This window comes from Triticum urartu, chromosome 4A, assembly GCF_056163025.1.
Source record: "Triticum urartu cultivar PI428250 chromosome 4A, HENAU_Tu73, whole genome shotgun sequence".
In the NCBI taxonomy this organism is placed as follows: domain Eukaryota; kingdom Viridiplantae; phylum Streptophyta; class Magnoliopsida; order Poales; family Poaceae; genus Triticum; species Triticum urartu.
Window position 1 is genome coordinate 569,418,618 of NC_141876.1, and position 19,482 is coordinate 569,438,099.

Sequence of the window (19,482 nt, forward strand, 5' to 3'; positions counted from 1 at the left end):
CTAATCGCCTTAAAGCCATTCTTCCTTTATTGATCTCAGAGGAGCAGAGTGCTTTCGTCCCGGGGAGGCTAATCACGGACAATGTTTTGGTTGCATACGAGTGTGTTCATGCTATTAGAACCAGGAAGAGGAAGAAGAGTCTCTGTGCGGTCAAGCTTGACATGATGAAGGCGTATGACCGGGTGGAGTGGAGTTTTTTGGAACATGTCTTGAGGAAGTTTGGCTTTGGGGCGGAATGGATCAGGATGGTTATGAGGTGTGTTACTTCTGCAAGTTTCTGTGTGAAGCTCAACGGGGGTCTTTCAAGGAGATTTATTCCATCTAAGGGGCTCAGACAGGGGGACCCTCTATCCCCATATTTGTTTCTGTTATGTGTGGAAGGTTTTTCGTCTCTTCTGAAGCGTGCTCAAGAGCAGGATGCTATTCGCGGTGTTTCTTTTGGAGGCACTGGCCCCAAGGTGACTCACCTCTTGTTTGCAGATGACAGTATTGTATTTCTGGAAGGGACCCAATCGAGCATGGAGGCGTTGAAGAGCATCTTGGAGAGATATGAGGCTGCATCTGGACAGAAAGTTAATCTTCAGAAATCATCTATATTTTTTGGGAAAGGCTGTCAAGATGAAACGAAGGCTATGATCAAGCAAGTTAGTGGCATTTCTTCGGAGGCTCTTAGTGAAAAGTATTTAGGTCTTCCCACACGGGTGGGGAGATCTAAGAATGGAACTTTTAAATATGTGGTTGAGGGCTCTAAGGGAAAGGTTGGAGGGTGGAAAGGACAAGGATTGTCAAAGAAGGCTAGGGAGGTTTTGGTTAAATCCTCCTCCAAGCTTCGCCGACTCACACCATGAGCTGTTTCCAGCTGACCAAGAAAACGTGCCGGAACCTGACTTCTATCTCGTCGAAATTCTGGTGGGGAACAATCAATGGTGAGAGGAGGGTACATTAGATCTCGTGGGACAAGATGTGTATGTCTAAGAAGGAGGGTGGACTAGGTTTTAGGGACCCGGAGGCTTTCAACCAAGCCATGTTGGCCAAGCAAGCGTGGCGCCTGCATCAATACCCATCCTCCTTGTGCGCTCGCGTCCTGAAGGCTAGGTACTACCCGCATTGTTCTGTTCTGAATGCTACCTGCCCAGCTGCAGGCTCCTTCACTTTCAGAAGTATCTTGCATGGACGTGATCTGTTGCGGGAGGGATCTATTTGGCGTATTGGTGATGGGTCAACTATCAATGTTTCATCATACTAACTGGATACCGAGGGCTGGACACATGCGGCCACTGGGCCAGCGGTATGTTCAGGGTGTCACCAAGGTTGCAGACTTATTGAATCCAGATGGATCTTCTTGGGATGATGCAAAGGTGACTGATATGTTTTCTGAGGATGATGCTCGTGACATAAAGCAGATTGCCGTGGGGGGTCCGGGGACTGAGGATTACCTGGCTTGGAACTTTACTCGCAATGGTATCTTCACTGTCCGCTCGGCGTATCACCTGTGTATGGAAAAGAAGAAACGTCGTTCCGATCAGCCGGAAGGCTCTAGTTCAGTCGCGAAGCATAAAGGATTTATGGCTTTGTGGGATACCTCTGCTCCAGGCAAAGCGAAGATACATGTTTGGCGCTTGATTCGAAATGGCTTGACTGTGGGTGCTGAGCTGCACCGTCGCCGGATCAAGGCCGGAGTTTTCTGCCCGGTGTGTGGCCGAGAGGAGTCTCTGGTTCACCAGTTCTGGGGCTGCCACCATTCCATTCAGTTCTGGAAGCTGTTGCGGTCTGCGCTGGGTGTTTCGGCGGCCTCCCCGCCAGGTCATGTGAACTCCCATCGTGAGTTGGCTGACTGGCTGATTTCATGGTTTGCTTCGGCAGGTGAAGAGGACAGGGAGGTTCTGATTCATGCCACCTATGGCTTGTGGTTGGCTCGGAACGAAGCGCGTGATGGCAAGAAGATTGTGCCCCCCCCCCTCCCGGATGTGCTGGAAAGGGTCGCTTCGGCCATGGCGTCATGGAAAGAAGCTCATGCTGCCCCTGCTAGGCAGACGATGGCAAGGCCGGTGCAGCGGTGGGAAGCTCCGGAAGATGGATGGATCAAGGTCAATATTGATGGGGCTCTTGAGAAACAACAGAACAAGGGCGGTGGTGGGGTGATCCTACGCGACCACAACGGCGGCTTTGTGGCTTCGGCCTGTTTCTTCTTTCCACTTTGTGCACATCCCGAACGTGCGGAGCTTATGGCGTGCCTGAAGGCGATCAAGATGGCGAGGGAGCTGAATGTTGACAGGATTCATGTGGAGTTGGACTGCCAGGCTCTGGTGAAGATGCTCCTGAACCCTGAAAAAAACTTGTCTTTGGTTGGGCCGTGGATGGAGGAGGTTAAGAGGACGCTGAGGGAGTTCATAGACTTCAAGGTGAGCTGGGTTCGACGCTCGGCAAATTCTGTTGCTCATAAGCTTGCTAGAGTTGGTGTTGGTGAGGAGAGATGTCAGGTGTGGACTGGTGTGCCGCCTGGTTTTATCCTACATGTTGTATCGGATGACATTCCGCTCTATGTTTAATATATAAGTATGTTTCCCCTCAAAAAAATAAGAGAGTGTTTGGTTACATTGCTTAGTAAGGAAATTGCTCGGCTAGCCTAGCCAGCCAGCTTTCGCTTTGCCAGCCTTGCCTAATGAAACGGTTAGGTTCCTTTTCTTACTAGCCTTCCCCAGTGAAAATTGTTGTTAGGAGTGGATCGTCGATTTCTCCGCATGTGAAGTTTGCCATCGGAAGCGAGCCGATTTGGCTCTCCTGAGCTAGCAAGGTTTTCCTAGCGCATCCAAGCTAGCTGGCCCACAAAATCTAAGATATATTAACAGTTCCAAACACCTAACCTTGCCGGGCAAGGCTATAACTATTCTTGCTAAGGATCCAAACGCTCCCTAAGAAACTCCTCGAGAACGTGTGTAACTCACTTGGTGCATGTTGTAAGACGCGATTTCCTATTGCTCCACTCTGCGGCAAACTGCCGTTGAATTGCACAGAAGCGACCGAGCTGGGCTGGCCCATTTAAAGCTAGGAAAGGTGGACGTTGGTTCCGGTTTTGGAAACTTTTCTGAAGGTTCTTAACTGCTTCAGATCTGTTTGTTTTTCTTTTCATGTTGTTTCTAGTGTCGGTTTCCATTATCTTTTTTCCTTTTTTAGAAAATTACCTTGTTAAAAAAATGTTTGGAATTTCAAAATTTGTTTGCTGTCAAAAAAAGAAGGTTTGTCGTTTTCAAACATTTGTGACATTTTTTTTGTGAACAAACATTTGTGACATTGTTAAATGGTGTGGGAGTTAGATGTGACATTGCGAACTCTCTTCTAAATGAGAGCTGGACAATCGTAGAATATTTACATCTCGTGGCCACTCACAAGAGACTAAGCAATTAAACAAAAAATTGACAGTAAGCGGCCGAGTCCAACGAAGCCAAAACCAACGAAAGTCGTCTTAGTGCATTTCACATGGCGCACAGGAACGTGTAAACGGCTGGTACTACCCGACCAATCCCGCACACGCACGCATCTCCATAGCCGTGTACGTCATGCATGAGCCTCATTGCAGGCTGCAACTGAGGACGTCAACCGATTTGCGCCTGGAAACCAGCATGGTTTGATTTTACTCTCTTGACTCATTCACATCGTAGAAGAGCGGCACGTTCAGCGGTACTCCCTCCGTTTTTAAAAGAATGTACTTTTAATTTTGTTGGAGGTTAAACTATCTCAAAGTTTGACCGAATTTGTGCAAACATATATTAATGCTCGTGAAAACAAATAGGTATATGACAAAAATATATTTTATTATGAATTTAATGCTACTAATTTGATGCATAAATGTTGCTCTATTATAATGTAAATACGGTTAAATATATTTTTTTTTACTTTCTAACAAAGTTGGAAGTACACTCTTTTAAGAATGGAGGGAGTACTTATTTTAGCAGACCGACAGTCAGCAGTCGGTAGCAGCTGTTTACACGTTCCTGCATTGCTGGTACTGATGACATTTCTCGCATGACGATCATGCATGTACCTAGTCTACCACCAAGGCGGAAGCGGTCTATTTCCGTTGCAGAGAATGTGTTTGGTGCAGTATAAAACTACAAACGCCGGCCAGAAGCTAATGCGTGTATGTAGCAGCAAGCAAACACAGGGACGACGATCCAAGCTCCAGAAATGAGGACCTCCATCCATGGCTGCTCTCTTCGTCAGCCAAGCATGAGCGCCGGCCGACGGCAGCCCTCCTCCGTCTCCGCGAGCGCCACTCGTCTCCCTCGGCAGATCATATCGGCTGCAAAGGTTTCTCGCCTCTCTCTGAACCCCACTATTTGATCAGGACGCGCCGAGAGATACATATAGGCTTATATCGTTGTATATCTTGTGTGTTTCAAGGAGCTTCACCAACAGCTTGCTTTGAGAATTGGGGATGCATCATCAAACGCTCTCAATTATGCGTCGCAAAGGTTGCTGGATGCATTTGTGGGCATCGTCTTCACATTAAGTCGCCAACCTTTACGTCCCACCGAGGTAAGTAGCCAGGGATAGGATAACATATAACTTTTGTATCTGCATGCTAGCTACTCCCTCTGCCTTTCAATATAAGGCCTCCTTTGGTTTGGAGGAATTTCATAGGAATTCTAGAGGATAGGATTCTTATAGAATTTTTTCCTTTAGAGTTTTTTGGTTCATAGGAATGGATTCCTATTCCTACATAGGATTGGTTTCTATCCTCCACATTTTATAGGAAAATAAAAATGAGTCTAGACTCAATGAAAAAATTTCTTTGGTGTCAACCAAATGACATCTTGTTTCCTATTCCTACTCATAGGATTTGAGATACATGTCATCTAATTTTCTACAAGATTCCTATTCCTACGATAATCCTATCCTATGAATCAAAAGAGACCTAAGTTAGCTTGCAAAAACATCTTATATATAAGACAGAGGAAGTACATAATAGTGATAATAGTAAAATGTAAAGGGCTGTGGGCATCGATCGGCAGAGGTCAGGTGGTTTACCCTCTTGAAAACAAGACAACAAAATATATCCATCTTGATTTCACTCAGTCAACAAGTGAGGCGATCACACCATTGCAGCAAAATGTTTAGGCGACCAAATTTAGAAAGGTTTGTAAGTGCTTAACTACCCGTTGAATTAATAAAATTCCTCAATCCTTGTCGCAGGGTAATTTTGCACCCGTCGAAGAGATCGGCGACATGCGAGAGATATTTGATATCGCAGGAGAGATTCCAGCAGATTTTCCAGAGGGTGTTTATATAAGAAATGGTAAACCTTCTATGCTCCTACCGTCTTACCAACTGAGAGATCACAAAATGCATGCATGGAGCAGAATCAAAATGCATGCATGCAGGTTCAAACCCTCTCTTTGGAGCCCTCCACTCGTCAAGCTCTATCTTTGGCAAGTCCCACGACATTTGGGTCGAAGGAGAAGGCATGCTCCACGCCGTGTACTTCACCAAGAGCAACAACAACACATGGTCAATCAAGTACACCAACCGCTACGTGCAGTCCGATACATTTAGGGTTGAGAAAGGACTGAAGAAACCATGCTTCCTCCCTGCCACTGACGGTGACCCTCTTGCGATGCTCATAGCGGGTACCCTTAATACTGTAAGTACATGATTGACAACTTTTTTCCTTCTTCTGGTGGTTATGGAATGCTGAAATACGCTGCATATGAGCAGCTGAGGTTCGGAAAGGCTTTCAAGAACATGAGCAACACCAGCGTGTTTGAGCATGCTGGGAGAGTCTTCTCAGCAGCAGAAAATGATAACCCCCATGAGATTGACTTGTATAGTCTTGGCACACTGGGTAGCTGGAATGTTGATGGAGGATGGAAGATGCCATTCACTGCGCACCCCAAGGTTTGTCCTCCCGCTTACTTTCTCAAAATGATACTTTATAAATATACACACACACAGGTCAAGTGTATGATGGTGATGCGTTAGAGGTGATACCAAATAGCAACAACACCATATAATTTGAAATAGTATTGTGATCACTTATTAGACAAGGCATAAAATGTGTTAACTGAGAAAATAAGTGAATTCATATTATTAGTTGTCTTCTGGGTTTACATGCAAGAGAATATTGTTAGTTAAGAAGGACAACAAACTGTTTTTTACCGGAACAGTAAGAAATTCCTCCTTTGTATCTTTTTGTATTTTCTTTTAGGAGTATCCTCTACATGCAAAAAATAAGACTATTATTCCAGCATAACACGTATTCCCTTCTTGCCAAATTATAATGCATATAAATTTGTTCAAAGTCAAATTGTCTAAACTTTGACCAAGTTTATAGAAGATTAAATGACCATTCACAATACCAAATATATACCAAGCGAAGATAAATTTCTTGATGAATCTAAAAATATTGATTTAGTTCTGTAAATGTTGATAAATTTATCTATAAACTTGGTCCAAGTTTACAAAGTTTGACTTTGACCAAATCTAATATGCACTTTAATTCAGCACCAAATTTTATATGTACTATAATTTTTAAAAAACTTGTACAATTCGTATTAATACTGCTTCTAAGACATTTTTAGTTTGATTACCAAATTACAGTAGTTCTTTTTGGAGAATTTATCATGTAGAGTTGGTACTTAAACTGAAGTCTTGCTCATGGATCTGAACTACGTCTCTCGTGATAATGCTGCACTCATGTTATAGTAGCATCAGTAGTTCTTTTTGGAGAATTTATCATGTAGAGTTGGTACTTAAACTGAAGTCTTGCTCATGGATCTGAACTACGTCTCTCGTGATAATGCTGCACTCATGTTATAGTAGCATCAGTGGAAATCCACGAAAAAATAACATGCACTTGTTAACTAGCACAATCCGAATATAGTTATCCACTATAATGTATAAACAAAAGAAACTATAAGTTATGCAAAAACAACATTAGATGAATCATAGCACCAACAATATTATTACCGAGTCGAATCGTAATGATAATTTCAGAACCAGTGGAATTCAGACAACTCACCCGCACTAAATATGTTGAGCTATTGCCCTATGTTGTATGCTCTGCTAATAAATTACTTGTTACGAACTTATGGTAGAAGCCTGCCTCATACATAACATACATAAATTACTAAATTTTAGTCCAAGCAACATTTCATTGTCCAAGCAGCACTCTGACAAATGGTATGCAAATGTTTGTTGCAACTCAAAGCGTTGAAAATGCCATTGAAATAGCTCATCCCCAGTGCTAAATGTTCATAGTATGATTTGTAGCGTTAGAAGCATTATTTGAATCAACGAACAAAAGTGTAGGTGGATTCAACCAAGACCAAGACAATTCCAAGTTTCATTTATGTCAAGATTTCAAAAACAATTATGAAGTCTGTCACTCCTAATTGAACCTAGACTATTTTGACATGTAGGACTTAGGATGATAAAGTTTTGAGTGTAGTTAATTGCTTAATCGTTTTACATGTGTTGTTAAGTCATCGATGTTGTCTATGAGAATAGGTAATCCCTTCATCATTTCCATGTTTTGTTAAGTCATCGATGTTGTCTATGAGAATAGGTAATCCCTGGAACAGGAGAGTTGGTTATCTTTGGGTTCAACGTGGATGCGCCTTTTCTAACGGTTGGAGTTGTCTCAGGTATCACTACTTATTAATCTGTTGCATGCTGTATGTGATTAATAGAAATCAGCTTAGAATTTGATTCCATACTACCATCTGCAGCCGACGGGAAGAAACTACAGCAGAAGGTTGCTCTCGAGTTAGATAGATGCACATATTGTCACGAAATAGGAGTCACTACAATGTAAGTTTTCCCATGATAGAAGATTCACTAATGTGATGATTACTCAAGAATTTCTTTATTTTCTATTGAGAAAACTCAGCTTTATTTAACATTTTGTAAATTATTCCATTTAATATTAAGAATGTTGGAAAGAGTAATGTAATAAAATAGCATCCAGTGAATTTTAGTGGACGTGTCGCACATGAAAACAATTCATTGAAGCCATTTCCCAATGAAAATTAATATAGTAATAAGTAAGTTATACTAGTATTGTCAGGTCTTTAGGGTGGCTTTCTTCTCCTAGAGTTTATTATCCACTCCTTTTTCCGAGAAAATCGTAGGAGCTTTATGTTTCATTATTTGATTGGAAAGGTAGAAAAACTTGAACAAGCTTTGAGAAAGGCCTAGTATAATAGACGCAACAATTCGGCTCTCGAGCTCATCTTCTCCCTTGGGTGACTAGTAAAATCGAAAAAGTACTACAAAAATTCAAAAAAACTTTTTTTTATCATGGAAGATGTTCGAGTGTGTGATGCTCGTGCCAAATTTGGTGGTGTTTGGACATCTAAGTAGTTCTCAGCAAAAAAGAATTAGGGTACATGAGAAAATTTAATATTCATGCACTGTTCTGGTCCAATTTTGTCATTTTTGCCACGAGCTCCTCAGATGTCCAAACAAGATGAAACTTTGCACCGACATCACGCATTCAAGTGTCTTGGTTGACAAAACAATTCGATATTTTTCAAATTCTTCTAATATATTTTTTATTTTACTGTTCACCGAAAGCACATGAGCCCGGGTTCAAAAATGAATATTTGTGGTACAACTCCCTTCAAAGACAAAAAAAGTGCCCATACGCAATAACACCTTGAGGGTAACTCTAAACCATCCAAACACTTAAGTCTGAAAAAACTCATTTCCAAAACTTAATTCCAAAATTCATCGGTATTTGGAGGGTGGCATCTAATCCATCACTTAAGCTTAACTCCCGATGAAAATTTCCTTTATTTCTAACATCATTTAACATACATAAATCTCATTTCGATAAAATATTATTTAAACCTTGATGTTTCTAATGCATAGGTTTTAACAACATTTAAAGTTCATATTTTATTCAAATTCAAACCACATTTTACTCAACAATGCTACCAAAAGCAACAACATAGAACGTCCAAAAGCATCAACATAGAGCATAGTTCATTATTACACTACATGGTTCACCCAAAAGCGACCGCATGCAACATAGTTCATAAATCAAATCACATCACCCCCCCCCCCCTTGCGACAACCACTACCATATAACATTGATCTTGGTATTCTGGAAGCCAAGATCTCACCATGGGTGAGTCCCAACGGTGGATTGCATTTTCATCCATCCCACGAACATGAACGCTTTCTCTTGCTCCTTCCTCTTGTTTATTTTTTTCTCAGACTCATTCTTGAACTCCTCCTCAATAGCACGCATATGGTCACCCGCACTTGCATTCCACTCCTCAGTATTGTCATGAGAGCGCCATAAAAATAGCCTTGATTCTCTTTGAGCATCATCCACCTTGACAACTTCGTGTGCTTCCTTTCGGCCACTAACTCATTCCTTGCGTCTACCATTCCTTTGTGTGTTTCCATGTAAATCCCATTTCTGCACCATTACTTCTCCTCTCCTTCTCTTTTTTCCTCCAATCAGGGCTAGATCTAGGACTAGGATTTCTTCTCATGTCCTCATCAGCACCCTCACTTCCTCCTAAAGATAGAAGATTATATGCTCAATCTTGACCTCATTGGTGTTGTTTTCCAACTATTGTCGCGCGCCATTTCTCATTTCTTTGAATAGCCCGATAATGCGACAAAGTAAAGGGATTATGTTGCTTCCTCGTGTTTCATTTCTTATATAGTTCATGAGTACATGTTTCATGCACATTAAGTGTCGCATCACTTGGAGGTATGCAGCCCACTTGATCAACATGACCCAAGGACTAGTTCCAACAATCTTGAATTGTACCTGAATAGTGTGAGACTTAAAGTTTTGTTCTTTTGGACTCACCTTTCTCATTTTGGTGCTAGTACTCCTGAGTCCTCATCCCAAATGTGTCATTCATTTGTTCGGTGAAAATAGGGGAATCAAGAGAGGCACTCGTACATGCATAGCAGAATTTCTCATCCTCCTCTACTTTGTAATTGGAAAATCTTGAATGCTTCTTCTTAATTATTGGAGACTCAATCTCAACCACATCTGGTCCTCCACTTCGACACTCTCATTTATCATCGAGAGGGCAATATCATCTAATCCAGTTTTGTCATCATTTAACGTTACATCGCCATGAAATTGTCCATCTTTCGGGCCCTTCTACACACAACAATGTAAAATTGCACAAATTAAACCTCAAACACATAGCAACAAATGGAAACTTTTAAAATGGATGCAGTTGCATTGGATTGTGATTAGTAATATAACAACCAATGCATTTGCAACATTGCGGAGAGAAAAAACAAGAAAGAAGACATCGTTGCATTTGCATAACTTCTGGACACATGAGAGCACTACTGCAAGATATGCAGCGGCACACCCATGGGTCAATTTTCAAATTTATAAGTTCGGATGGTGGAGACTAGGAGGGGCGGAAGATGCAGATTGAGTCGGAGGATGCACATTGGGTAGGAGCCACCGCAGGGAAAAAATGATTTGTGGATTTACTGGTTCGTTCACGTCCTAGTAGAAATATTTCCTACCACCATGCACTTAAAAAATAATTTCCCGTGCAAAACATGAGCGTGTAAAAGTTTTTGGGACATACATTTTTGGAATGGGTTTTGGGGTTTTTACTTTTGCACATGGATAAGAATGTCCTAAACAATATACATATTAGCGAATGGTGGATAAATTCCTCATTTATATTTTATACATAGAACAAATTACTTGTAATTTAATGGTTGTCTTAGATGATATATTCACCAAAAGAAAGATTCATGTGCATAAAGGCAGTCAAGGATTTAACAAAACAGGATGCAATTTCGGGTACACTGCATTAGCAATGCCAATAAACAAAATTGATGGAATCAAATATCAACCTGTGAATGTAGGTACAACATTATCTTAGATGCTCCACTTACAATCAACAAGGAAAGGATGCTAAAAGGTGCTCCGTAAGTACTAATAACAAAATTAGTCTTGATTCCAAAATTATTATCCAGTGTCTAGTTTATCATTTATATGTCCCTCGTGTAGGTTGATTGAATTTGAAAAGGATAGCTATGCAAGAATAGGTGTTATGCCCCGTTATGGCGATGCAAACTCGATAACATGGTTTTACGTACAATCATTCTGCACGATCCATCTTGTCAACTGCTTTGAAGAAGATGATGAGGTACAAATATATAAGCAATCACAGTATACTTCATGTTGATGTAAAGGCATCACAATATACTTTATGATGATGTATATTGAGGTAGATACAAGTCTACTGCAGTATTAAATATTTGTGTCATTTCATTTTCTCACCCTAAAGGAACACCGAGTTTCTATTAAGTACATACCATAGATCCCTCAATGATCAAGAAGTCATGAACATGTTTGGTTCAAGGAATAACCAAAGGTCGTGACTAAAAACTTGTAGGAATTGGATGTCAATACATTTTGTTTCCTACAAGAATTGAAAACATATGGATAAGGAATGGAAGTTCTTTGATTGGACCAAAAGGAAAACATGCAAAATTTTCTTGAGCATTAGGTGCTTGTCATAGTTGTCATAGATATAAATTCAATTTCCAAGAGTCTGGACTCAATGAATCTTTTTGTTTGGAATATAGTACAAAGTGACCCGTAGGAAAGCCATGTATGATGATTGCTGGATTAGAAGAGAAAGAGATGGAAAAACGGCTTTCCTTGTCTTTGCTAAGAGATGATTCCCTAGTAATAAAGACATGACATTTGTATACTTTGTACGATATGTATTCCACTAATTATATGGTTTCTAGAGTAATTTTAACCATCCTACAATTTTAGGAGCATGCAAACATTAATCACTCAGGATGAGACTAAAAGATAATCAATTGTATAACATGTTCTTTTAACTTCTATAGGTGGAGTGGAATGCATAATAAAATATCATGTTATCATCCATTGTACACGTACATGGCCTTTGGAAACAATCATTTTAATTATTAAGTTATAACTTGGTTTTTGGATCAAGTTGACCCGTCCCATATAGTGGTACTAGAACTACTAAACTAATATGCATTTATTTTATCAAGCAATCAATAAAGAAGAAAAGGTGAATCCCACCTCAAAACCATATCCCCTCCCCCACACCACCCGCAGTGGTTGTTCCCAAACCATGCCACCCTTACCCACGATTCACCCATTGTTTTCCCCTTCGGATGTGTCCTATGGTTGGTTGCAACACCTCTACAACATATGCGTATATAATTATTAATGGATTCTTCATCCATGATATAATTTTTCCTTGTCTAATGATTTAATAGGTCGTTGTGAGAGGATTTCATGTGCCAGGTTCTATCATTTTGGGGCCAAGGATAAACTCCAATCAAGGACTAACCGAGGAATGTTTTTCTCGCTTGTATGAGTGGAGACTAAACTTGAAAACAAGGACAGCTATAGGCAAATACTTAACTGGAAAAGAGGTTGCCCTGGAATTCCCAGTAATCAATGACAAGTATGTTGGCTTGCCTCACAAGTATGCATATGCACAAGTGGCAGATTCTCCGGCAAATTTGGCAGGTGGTCCCGGAATAGGTATTGGTAAACATACATCAGTACACTACTTAATATATGGAACTTCCATTCAAACTTGAGAAATAGATATAAAATAGCGGTTATTGTCCATACATCAGTCACTTGTCCTAATTTTCACAGATACTTGTCACAAAAAACATGCTAATTTAGATGCCATTCAGCCACAAGGGTATCATATTACCCATGATGATCCATAAATCCAACATGTGAAGACATATATTAGTTGGCCATGAAATCTTGGATGTAATTCCCATATTGTTTCTTTGACACTCCTTCCATTCCAAAATGTGGCCTCATATGTGAGAAATAGAAGTATATGACCTAATTAATTAAAATATATTAATACATGGAACACATAATATTTGTTTATTTTTACACAACTAAAAAATAGAACAAATATAACAGGTGAATAAGGTAGTCACCCTACACTGATTTGGCCACATTAAACTTTTAAAGTATTAACATAGATAAGTGAAGTGCATCTATCTCTCTAGTCAAAAGCAAATATTGTCCTAGGATCATGGAAGAGAAGTGTTTTGACTCCACCTTTCTGAATCTTCAAAGTGGGCACACAAATGGTATGAGTAGATTGTCATGAAAATATTTCATAGCTATATTACACACACATTACACGGACCCAAATCAACCACAGGAGGTTCAATTCATGCCATACTGACCATCATGACATCTATTGGCCACTTTTTTCATGGTCATGCACACAATATGTCAAATAAGAAAGCTACCATTAATGGCTATAGATCCATGTACAAAAAATGTCATTTATTGGTCACAATGCAATGTTATTTAGTCTAAATGTCCATCGCATGCAAATTTTGTGCAATATAGTTTAATACTATTCTGAATCATGTAGTACGACCAAAATTCGGAGGTTTTGCAAAAATTTGTCTTGATGAGAAAGAGGACGCAACCACCAAGGTAACTATCATATACAAATAGGTTATTCAGTTTGGCCCATCATTTGAAATTACTATATTCCAATGAAATTAACTTCCAGTCCCTAATTCTTAAAGAACAAAGGCAGAGAAGACCTCATAAAAGTGAAGTATCATCACCTTGACAGAAATCAATTCTGCTCTGGAGCAACTTTTGTGCCAAAGGTCAATGGTACAAACGAAGACGATGGCTGGATAGTTTCGTTTGTGCATGATGAGGGGACAAATAAATCTAAAGTAAGTTTTCAATAGATTCAACATTCTTGTGCTACTCTACACTAATGTCTATGTGGAAATTGTTGTTTTATGGAAGCTAGCACATTCGGTGCTTTCTAATGATAGGCATCCGGTCATTTAGCTGCAAGCATAGATCCTAGAGATGTTTCAACAAATGTTGAACCTATTTACTCTACACTTTCGCTTAACTCCTTAACACATACAATTATCACCAAGAGTCGAATACTTCAGAAACAAAAATTGGGACCGGAGGATACATATTATCAATTTTAAAATGATTGAATATTGTCAGGAAAGTGTATGTTGCCTTCATGGCCATAGTAAATATTTGAATATTCTTCTTCTCATTATGTAGGTGCACATCATCAACGCACAAACATTTGAGTATGAGCCTATTGCCAAGATAACACTGCCGCAAAGAGTGCCATATGGTTTTCATGGAGCATTTATATCAAAAAGTACATGACAAAGGACATGATTTTCCTATAAGCCATGCATCCACCACTTAATGCATAATATATTCATATATAAAGTTTACCATTTATTATGACTGTGACTTTATGGCAACCCTATGGTTTTCATAGAAGACTTGTATCAAAAGGTGCATAACAAAGTGACAGTTTTACCTATAAGCATCTATATCAGTAAACTCTGACAGACCCCTCGATAGAGTGTTGCGACTAGCTGGAAGAAATAGAGAGGTAACGGAGGATCGATTCACATAGGTTTGGGACCTCATGGTGGAGGTAAAACCCTAATCATGCTGGTATTATACTGTGATGATGGGGGTGTACAAGGTGCAAGGATGTATCGAGCGATAGATTGTAAGATGTTTTGGACTAGTCCTCCCCTTGCTTATAAAGGGTGTCGGGGGTCTATGGTTTATAGGAATCCTAGCCGACCTAAGCAACATGGAGAATCCATATGCCAGCCTACCCATATGAGCACCTCCGAGAGACTGAGCTGGCACATCATCTTGAGATTGACGAAGTCACCATAGATGCATTCGTAGTCGACAGGAGTTTCTCCTCCCATTGAATACACATGGCCGGAAGGCCTGAAATAAATTCAGAAAAATGTAAGCACCAGTCTCAAGTTTAGGACTTGAACCCTGGTGGGTTGAGGATGCCAATGTCCTCCTAACCATCTAACCACAGGTCAAGCCGGCACTGTAGAGGAGTGGCGGCAGCGGCGCGACGGTGACTCGTTCTGACGGCAATAATGGTCGTTCGATGGTCTTGAAATCTCAATGTAATAATTTTTATTATGTTTGAGATGCTTTGTACTTCCAATGAACTTCTATAATGGATCTGATCTTTTCATTCCCAAAAAAAACACAAGTCCGGACATGTTTTATAATAGCTTTACATAAGAATAGGGTTTCCAAAATCAGGGAAATGCTCTTCAGATTGAAGCGCGTGCTATTACAACATCTACAGCCGGATACAACAACTCCGACCCTCAAACGCCCGCGGACGCGCCCGATCACGTCTCAAATAATCTCTTTCACAACCAGATTCCTCAATTAAGAAAACTCAAATCCATATAATTACATGCAACGTGAAGCCTAATCTAAGCGGAGCTTGTCCACGTGCATCGTGCCAATGTCCGGCGGCCGGCTGCGTCCTCGAAGTGTTTCTCAGGTCGCTAGCAAGGTAGAGTAGGACATGGGGATGGAACATGGACCAGCTCACGGGACTCGAGGCGTCGTTGTCTCACATGCCCTACTCTTTCTTGTCGGAGTCCGGTGCCTTGACGGTGCTGGTTGATCTGGGGTCCATGATGGTTCCGTCGTGGTCGGAGGCCACGTCCACCATGCCGTCTGAGGTTGCAGGCCATCCGTCGAGGCACCGAAGAGTGTGACTCCACCTCACTGACGTATGCCATGATGCATGCCACGGCCTCCTACGCTCTCTGCCTCGCACGACGGGCACAATGTGCCATACACTCAGCGGATGGGCCACAAATGGCCTCGTCCTTCGCGTGCCAATGAAGGGGCTACGTGTCCGCCATGGCGTTCTGACGCCAGATGGAGCGCACCACCTCCGGCAAGGCTGCGACGACCTGCCTCGCGCCGGATCCATATGCCATTTGGCGGAGCTGATGGATTTGTGGCAGATAGAGTCCGACCTCTGTCGGGCATTCTCCTCGCGGGCGTGGCGGAGCGCAATGCGGACAGCCATCTCCTCAAGGATGACCGGGATGACGTCTTAGTTCATGAATCGGCTGACGAAGGACTCAGATCTGCTGCCCACCATGTCGGAGAAGGTTGGAGATTGTAGGACGGTAGTTAGGTGACGGAGTAGAGTGGCTAGGGTTTGGTCCGAAAAACGGATAGAGATGCATGTATGTGGGGTCAGTTGGGCCGGGTCCGACATGAAGGACGCGTCCGGGCCTCCCAATATCTGCCCCATATCTGGGGTGGATGTGAAGGTGCCGGTCAACCCGGACGTTTGAGCCCGGTTTGAGACGTCCATCCCGATCAGTTTTTTTCGACCGGTCAGCCATCAGGACGTCCGTCCGGGCGCGTTTTGGGGTGCCCGGTGTAGATGCTGTTAAATTCCGGAGATTGCATGCAGCATGCGTTCAAACTGAGAAACGATTACCATACCATTACCATGGTCTACACAACGTTAAAATCCGGTCTTCAAATTTTTTGAAACGAAAAAGAAAAACGAAGCTTTCGTCTTCAACTTGTTGAGTTTCTGGCAGAAAAGCAAACCCATCTTTGTGCCAGTTCGTCCTTCGTCGGGTAGCGTAACCGCTCCCCTGACAGAGGAATCATCAGAGGGTGGAGACTGAAAAGAGAGAGCGGGTCCCGAGGCCGAGGCGCGCCCTCCACCTCTCCATCTTGCCTTGCGTGGAAAGGAACCTTCCCGGCCTCGGACTGTGGATGGAGAGGCATCTGGGCCGTCCGTTGGGGATGAGCACGGAGGGCAGCCGTCCGTGGCCCTGCCACCCCGGCTATTTATAGGGGGGCGCCTCGCGCTCGGCTCCTCCCATTCCTACACCTCCCCCATTCTTTTCCTTCTCTTCTCTGCTCCGATCCTACCAAAGGAGTGTAGCGTAGTGTGTGTTGCAGAGTTGGCGTTTCTTTCTTGGATCTGGCCTTCTCCCATGGCCATGGCTCCTCTCTTCTTGGCTTACTTTCGTTTGCTTTGCTGTGATGAACTTCTCTCCGTCTTGATCTTGGTTTCGTTCGTTTCTTCTTTAATTTGCATCCTCCTCTAGCTAGTGTTTTTGACGTGCCTGCCGATGACACGGATCTTTCCCGGACCAACTCCACTGCCTGTGGTGATTTCGTCCCCAGACGTTGAGGCACGCATCTTTTTGAGGTTTGGATGTTGTTGTTTGATTTGCAGTCCTCGTTTGCTTTCTTGCTGTTTTTCTGCTCTTGCGTTCCATTCATATGCATGATGCCGGTGATGGTTTCTTTCATATGCATGCATGGTTCTTCCATCTTCCAAGTGAGTGATGGTTCTACCACATTAGTTACCAGCCAGAGGCACGCACTACTTGTTTTTACTGCGAGCGTCCGTTCTTGTGTACGCAGTAGTTTGTCCGACCTTTGTAATAAAGTTTCCATCCATTCATGGGTCCCTGTTTGATTCTTGCAAGGCCGGTTTCCGATGACGAAACACCGATGGCTTTTGAGATGTGCTGTGCACAGATGACAAGAGCGAATTAATTTCTTCAAAGTATCCGAGGCCTGCCGGCTAATTAAACTCCTTAATTTGACAAATTGCTGGCCTCCTTTAGTTCTTGGATCTGGTACCACCCACATGATTTGCGTTGCGTGCTTGCATTGTGTCCCAGAATCCGGCCGTGCGTAGGCTTGAAAGACACCTTGATGCATGCATGGGTCGTTTGATTTTTGACCAGGCCGACCGATGACGACGCATATTGGCTTTTGAGATGTGCTCTATGCTATGCATGCACAGATGACAACACCTACTCATCTTTCTTCAAAGCATCCGAGGCCGGCCGGCCAACTATTTTCTTGAGAAGTAATTCGGTTCTTGGATCTGGCTGGCATGCCCTGCACTGTCTGATTTACTTTGTCTTTGGTTCGTTTCTTGCGTCCAGACCTTGCATGCGTTTCTTGAACGCTGCTGATTCTCTCTTTTTTAACCCACTCCATCTTTTTTTCCACTTGGCCTCTGTTATTTGATTTCGGGTCATGGCGCTGATGACGACATGGCTTGCTTTTCTGATCTTATCAATGACGAGCAAATTAACCCGATTCTGAGACGCCAGGAGCCAGCCAGCTAGCTAGCACCTTTATTTTGTTTCATGACACTTTTTTTCACCTCAATCTGAGAGTATTTCTCCACTATTTATTTGGGCAGATGATGACACACATACAGCTTATGAGATGTGCTATATATATGCACAGGTGACAAGAGCTAATTTATTTCTTCAAAGTATCTGATGCCAGCTAGCTAGTAATACAATTTATTTCTTCATGCATCTTAGTATGACACACATACGGCTTTTGGATCTGACTGATCTGCCATGCATGCATCATGCATGCTTGATTTACTTTGGTTTCGATGAATTTCTCGCTACCATGACGTACGCGGCATTGGTTTCTCCCGGCCCATTTTGGTGAAGAATTCTTGGCTTTTGGTTGCTACTGTAGCGATGTACAGAAGGCTAACTGCTTCTTTGATTTCCGTTACGTTCGCCGATGACGGCATTGCTTGCTTTTCAGATAACAAATACTGTAAATGCCGAGCAAAGTATCGAGTATCCGAGGCGCGACAATGCCATTTACGTAGCACCTTCTTTTCAATCTGCATGTTATCTTTTCCTACCTCTCTTTGATTCGTACGTGAACCTTTGGTCTTTGGCGATTTCTGCAATTAGCTAGCGTACCCGTTCTTCCTGAGTTTTGTTCTCACACGGGTTCTTCAATTTCGATTCCGCTGATGATGACTTTTTGAGATGTGCTACATATATGCACAGATGACGCAATTTCTTGAAATATACTTCCTCCATCTCAAAATTCTTGTCTTAGATTTGTCTAGATACGGTTCTTGTCTTAGATTTGTCTACATATATGCACAGATTTGTCTAGATACGGATGTCCGTATCTAGACAAATCTAAGACAAGAATCTTGGGACGGAGGGAGTATATGCTACACAAATATATCAAGTTTGATTTAAGTTTCCCAGCAGCTTCTTTTTAGGTTAGTTTCCTTTTGTTAGCTTTAAATTCATTCTGAATTTAGGTTTCTTGCATGCAAAAAAAAATTATTGCTCCTACCCATTAGTAGGTCCGATGATGTGAAAGTGAAAAGAAAGGTTATAAGTTTTGAGCCAATGGGTCTCTCCATTCGGCCATGAAAACTGCACTACACTTTCTGAGGCCGAGGTTTCGTGCAGTCTCTTCTTCGGCTTATTATTGAGTGTTTGGTGTTTCCTAACCTTCGCAACTTCTTTGGTCAAAAACAAAAAGTTTGGTCCTATCCGTTAGAGCCGACGATGTGAAACAACACAGTTCAAATCAGAGCCGGCGCATTGAACCTTCGGCCATGATAATGCACATTCTCCTTGCTGACGCCAAGGTCACAAACTGTTCTTCTTCATAATTCTACGGTCTGCAATTCTGTAGTACAGAGGACAGGCCTGATGTTTGCATTGTGCCTTGATTTCCATTTTCTCTCCTTGCTCTGTTCTCAGACCCACCAATCCAATATGGTTTCTCTGCTCTTTCTGTCTCTGTTTTCTTTTGCTCTCTGTTTTATATAT

General features: G+C 42.0%; 1 protein-coding gene across 1 annotated transcript; it reads left to right on the forward strand.

The window, feature by feature from the left end:
• The first annotated feature begins 4,134 nt into the window (after window positions 1-4,134).
• Window positions 4,135-18,165, forward strand: LOC125554236 (carotenoid 9,10(9',10')-cleavage dioxygenase 1). The gene is made up of 13 exons (XM_087518986.1): window positions 4,135-4,308; window positions 4,402-4,536; window positions 5,194-5,296; window positions 5,382-5,641; window positions 5,716-5,895; window positions 7,565-7,643; window positions 7,728-7,809; window positions 10,867-10,929; window positions 11,012-11,150; window positions 12,268-12,538; window positions 13,410-13,474; window positions 13,570-13,728; window positions 14,084-18,165. Exons 1-13 carry the CDS (start codon window positions 4,186-4,188, stop codon window positions 14,192-14,194), a joined length of 1,770 nt encoding a protein of 589 aa, XP_087375112.1. The 5' UTR covers window positions 4,135-4,185; the 3' UTR covers window positions 14,195-18,165.
• Window positions 18,166-19,482: the final 1,317 nt, after the last annotated feature.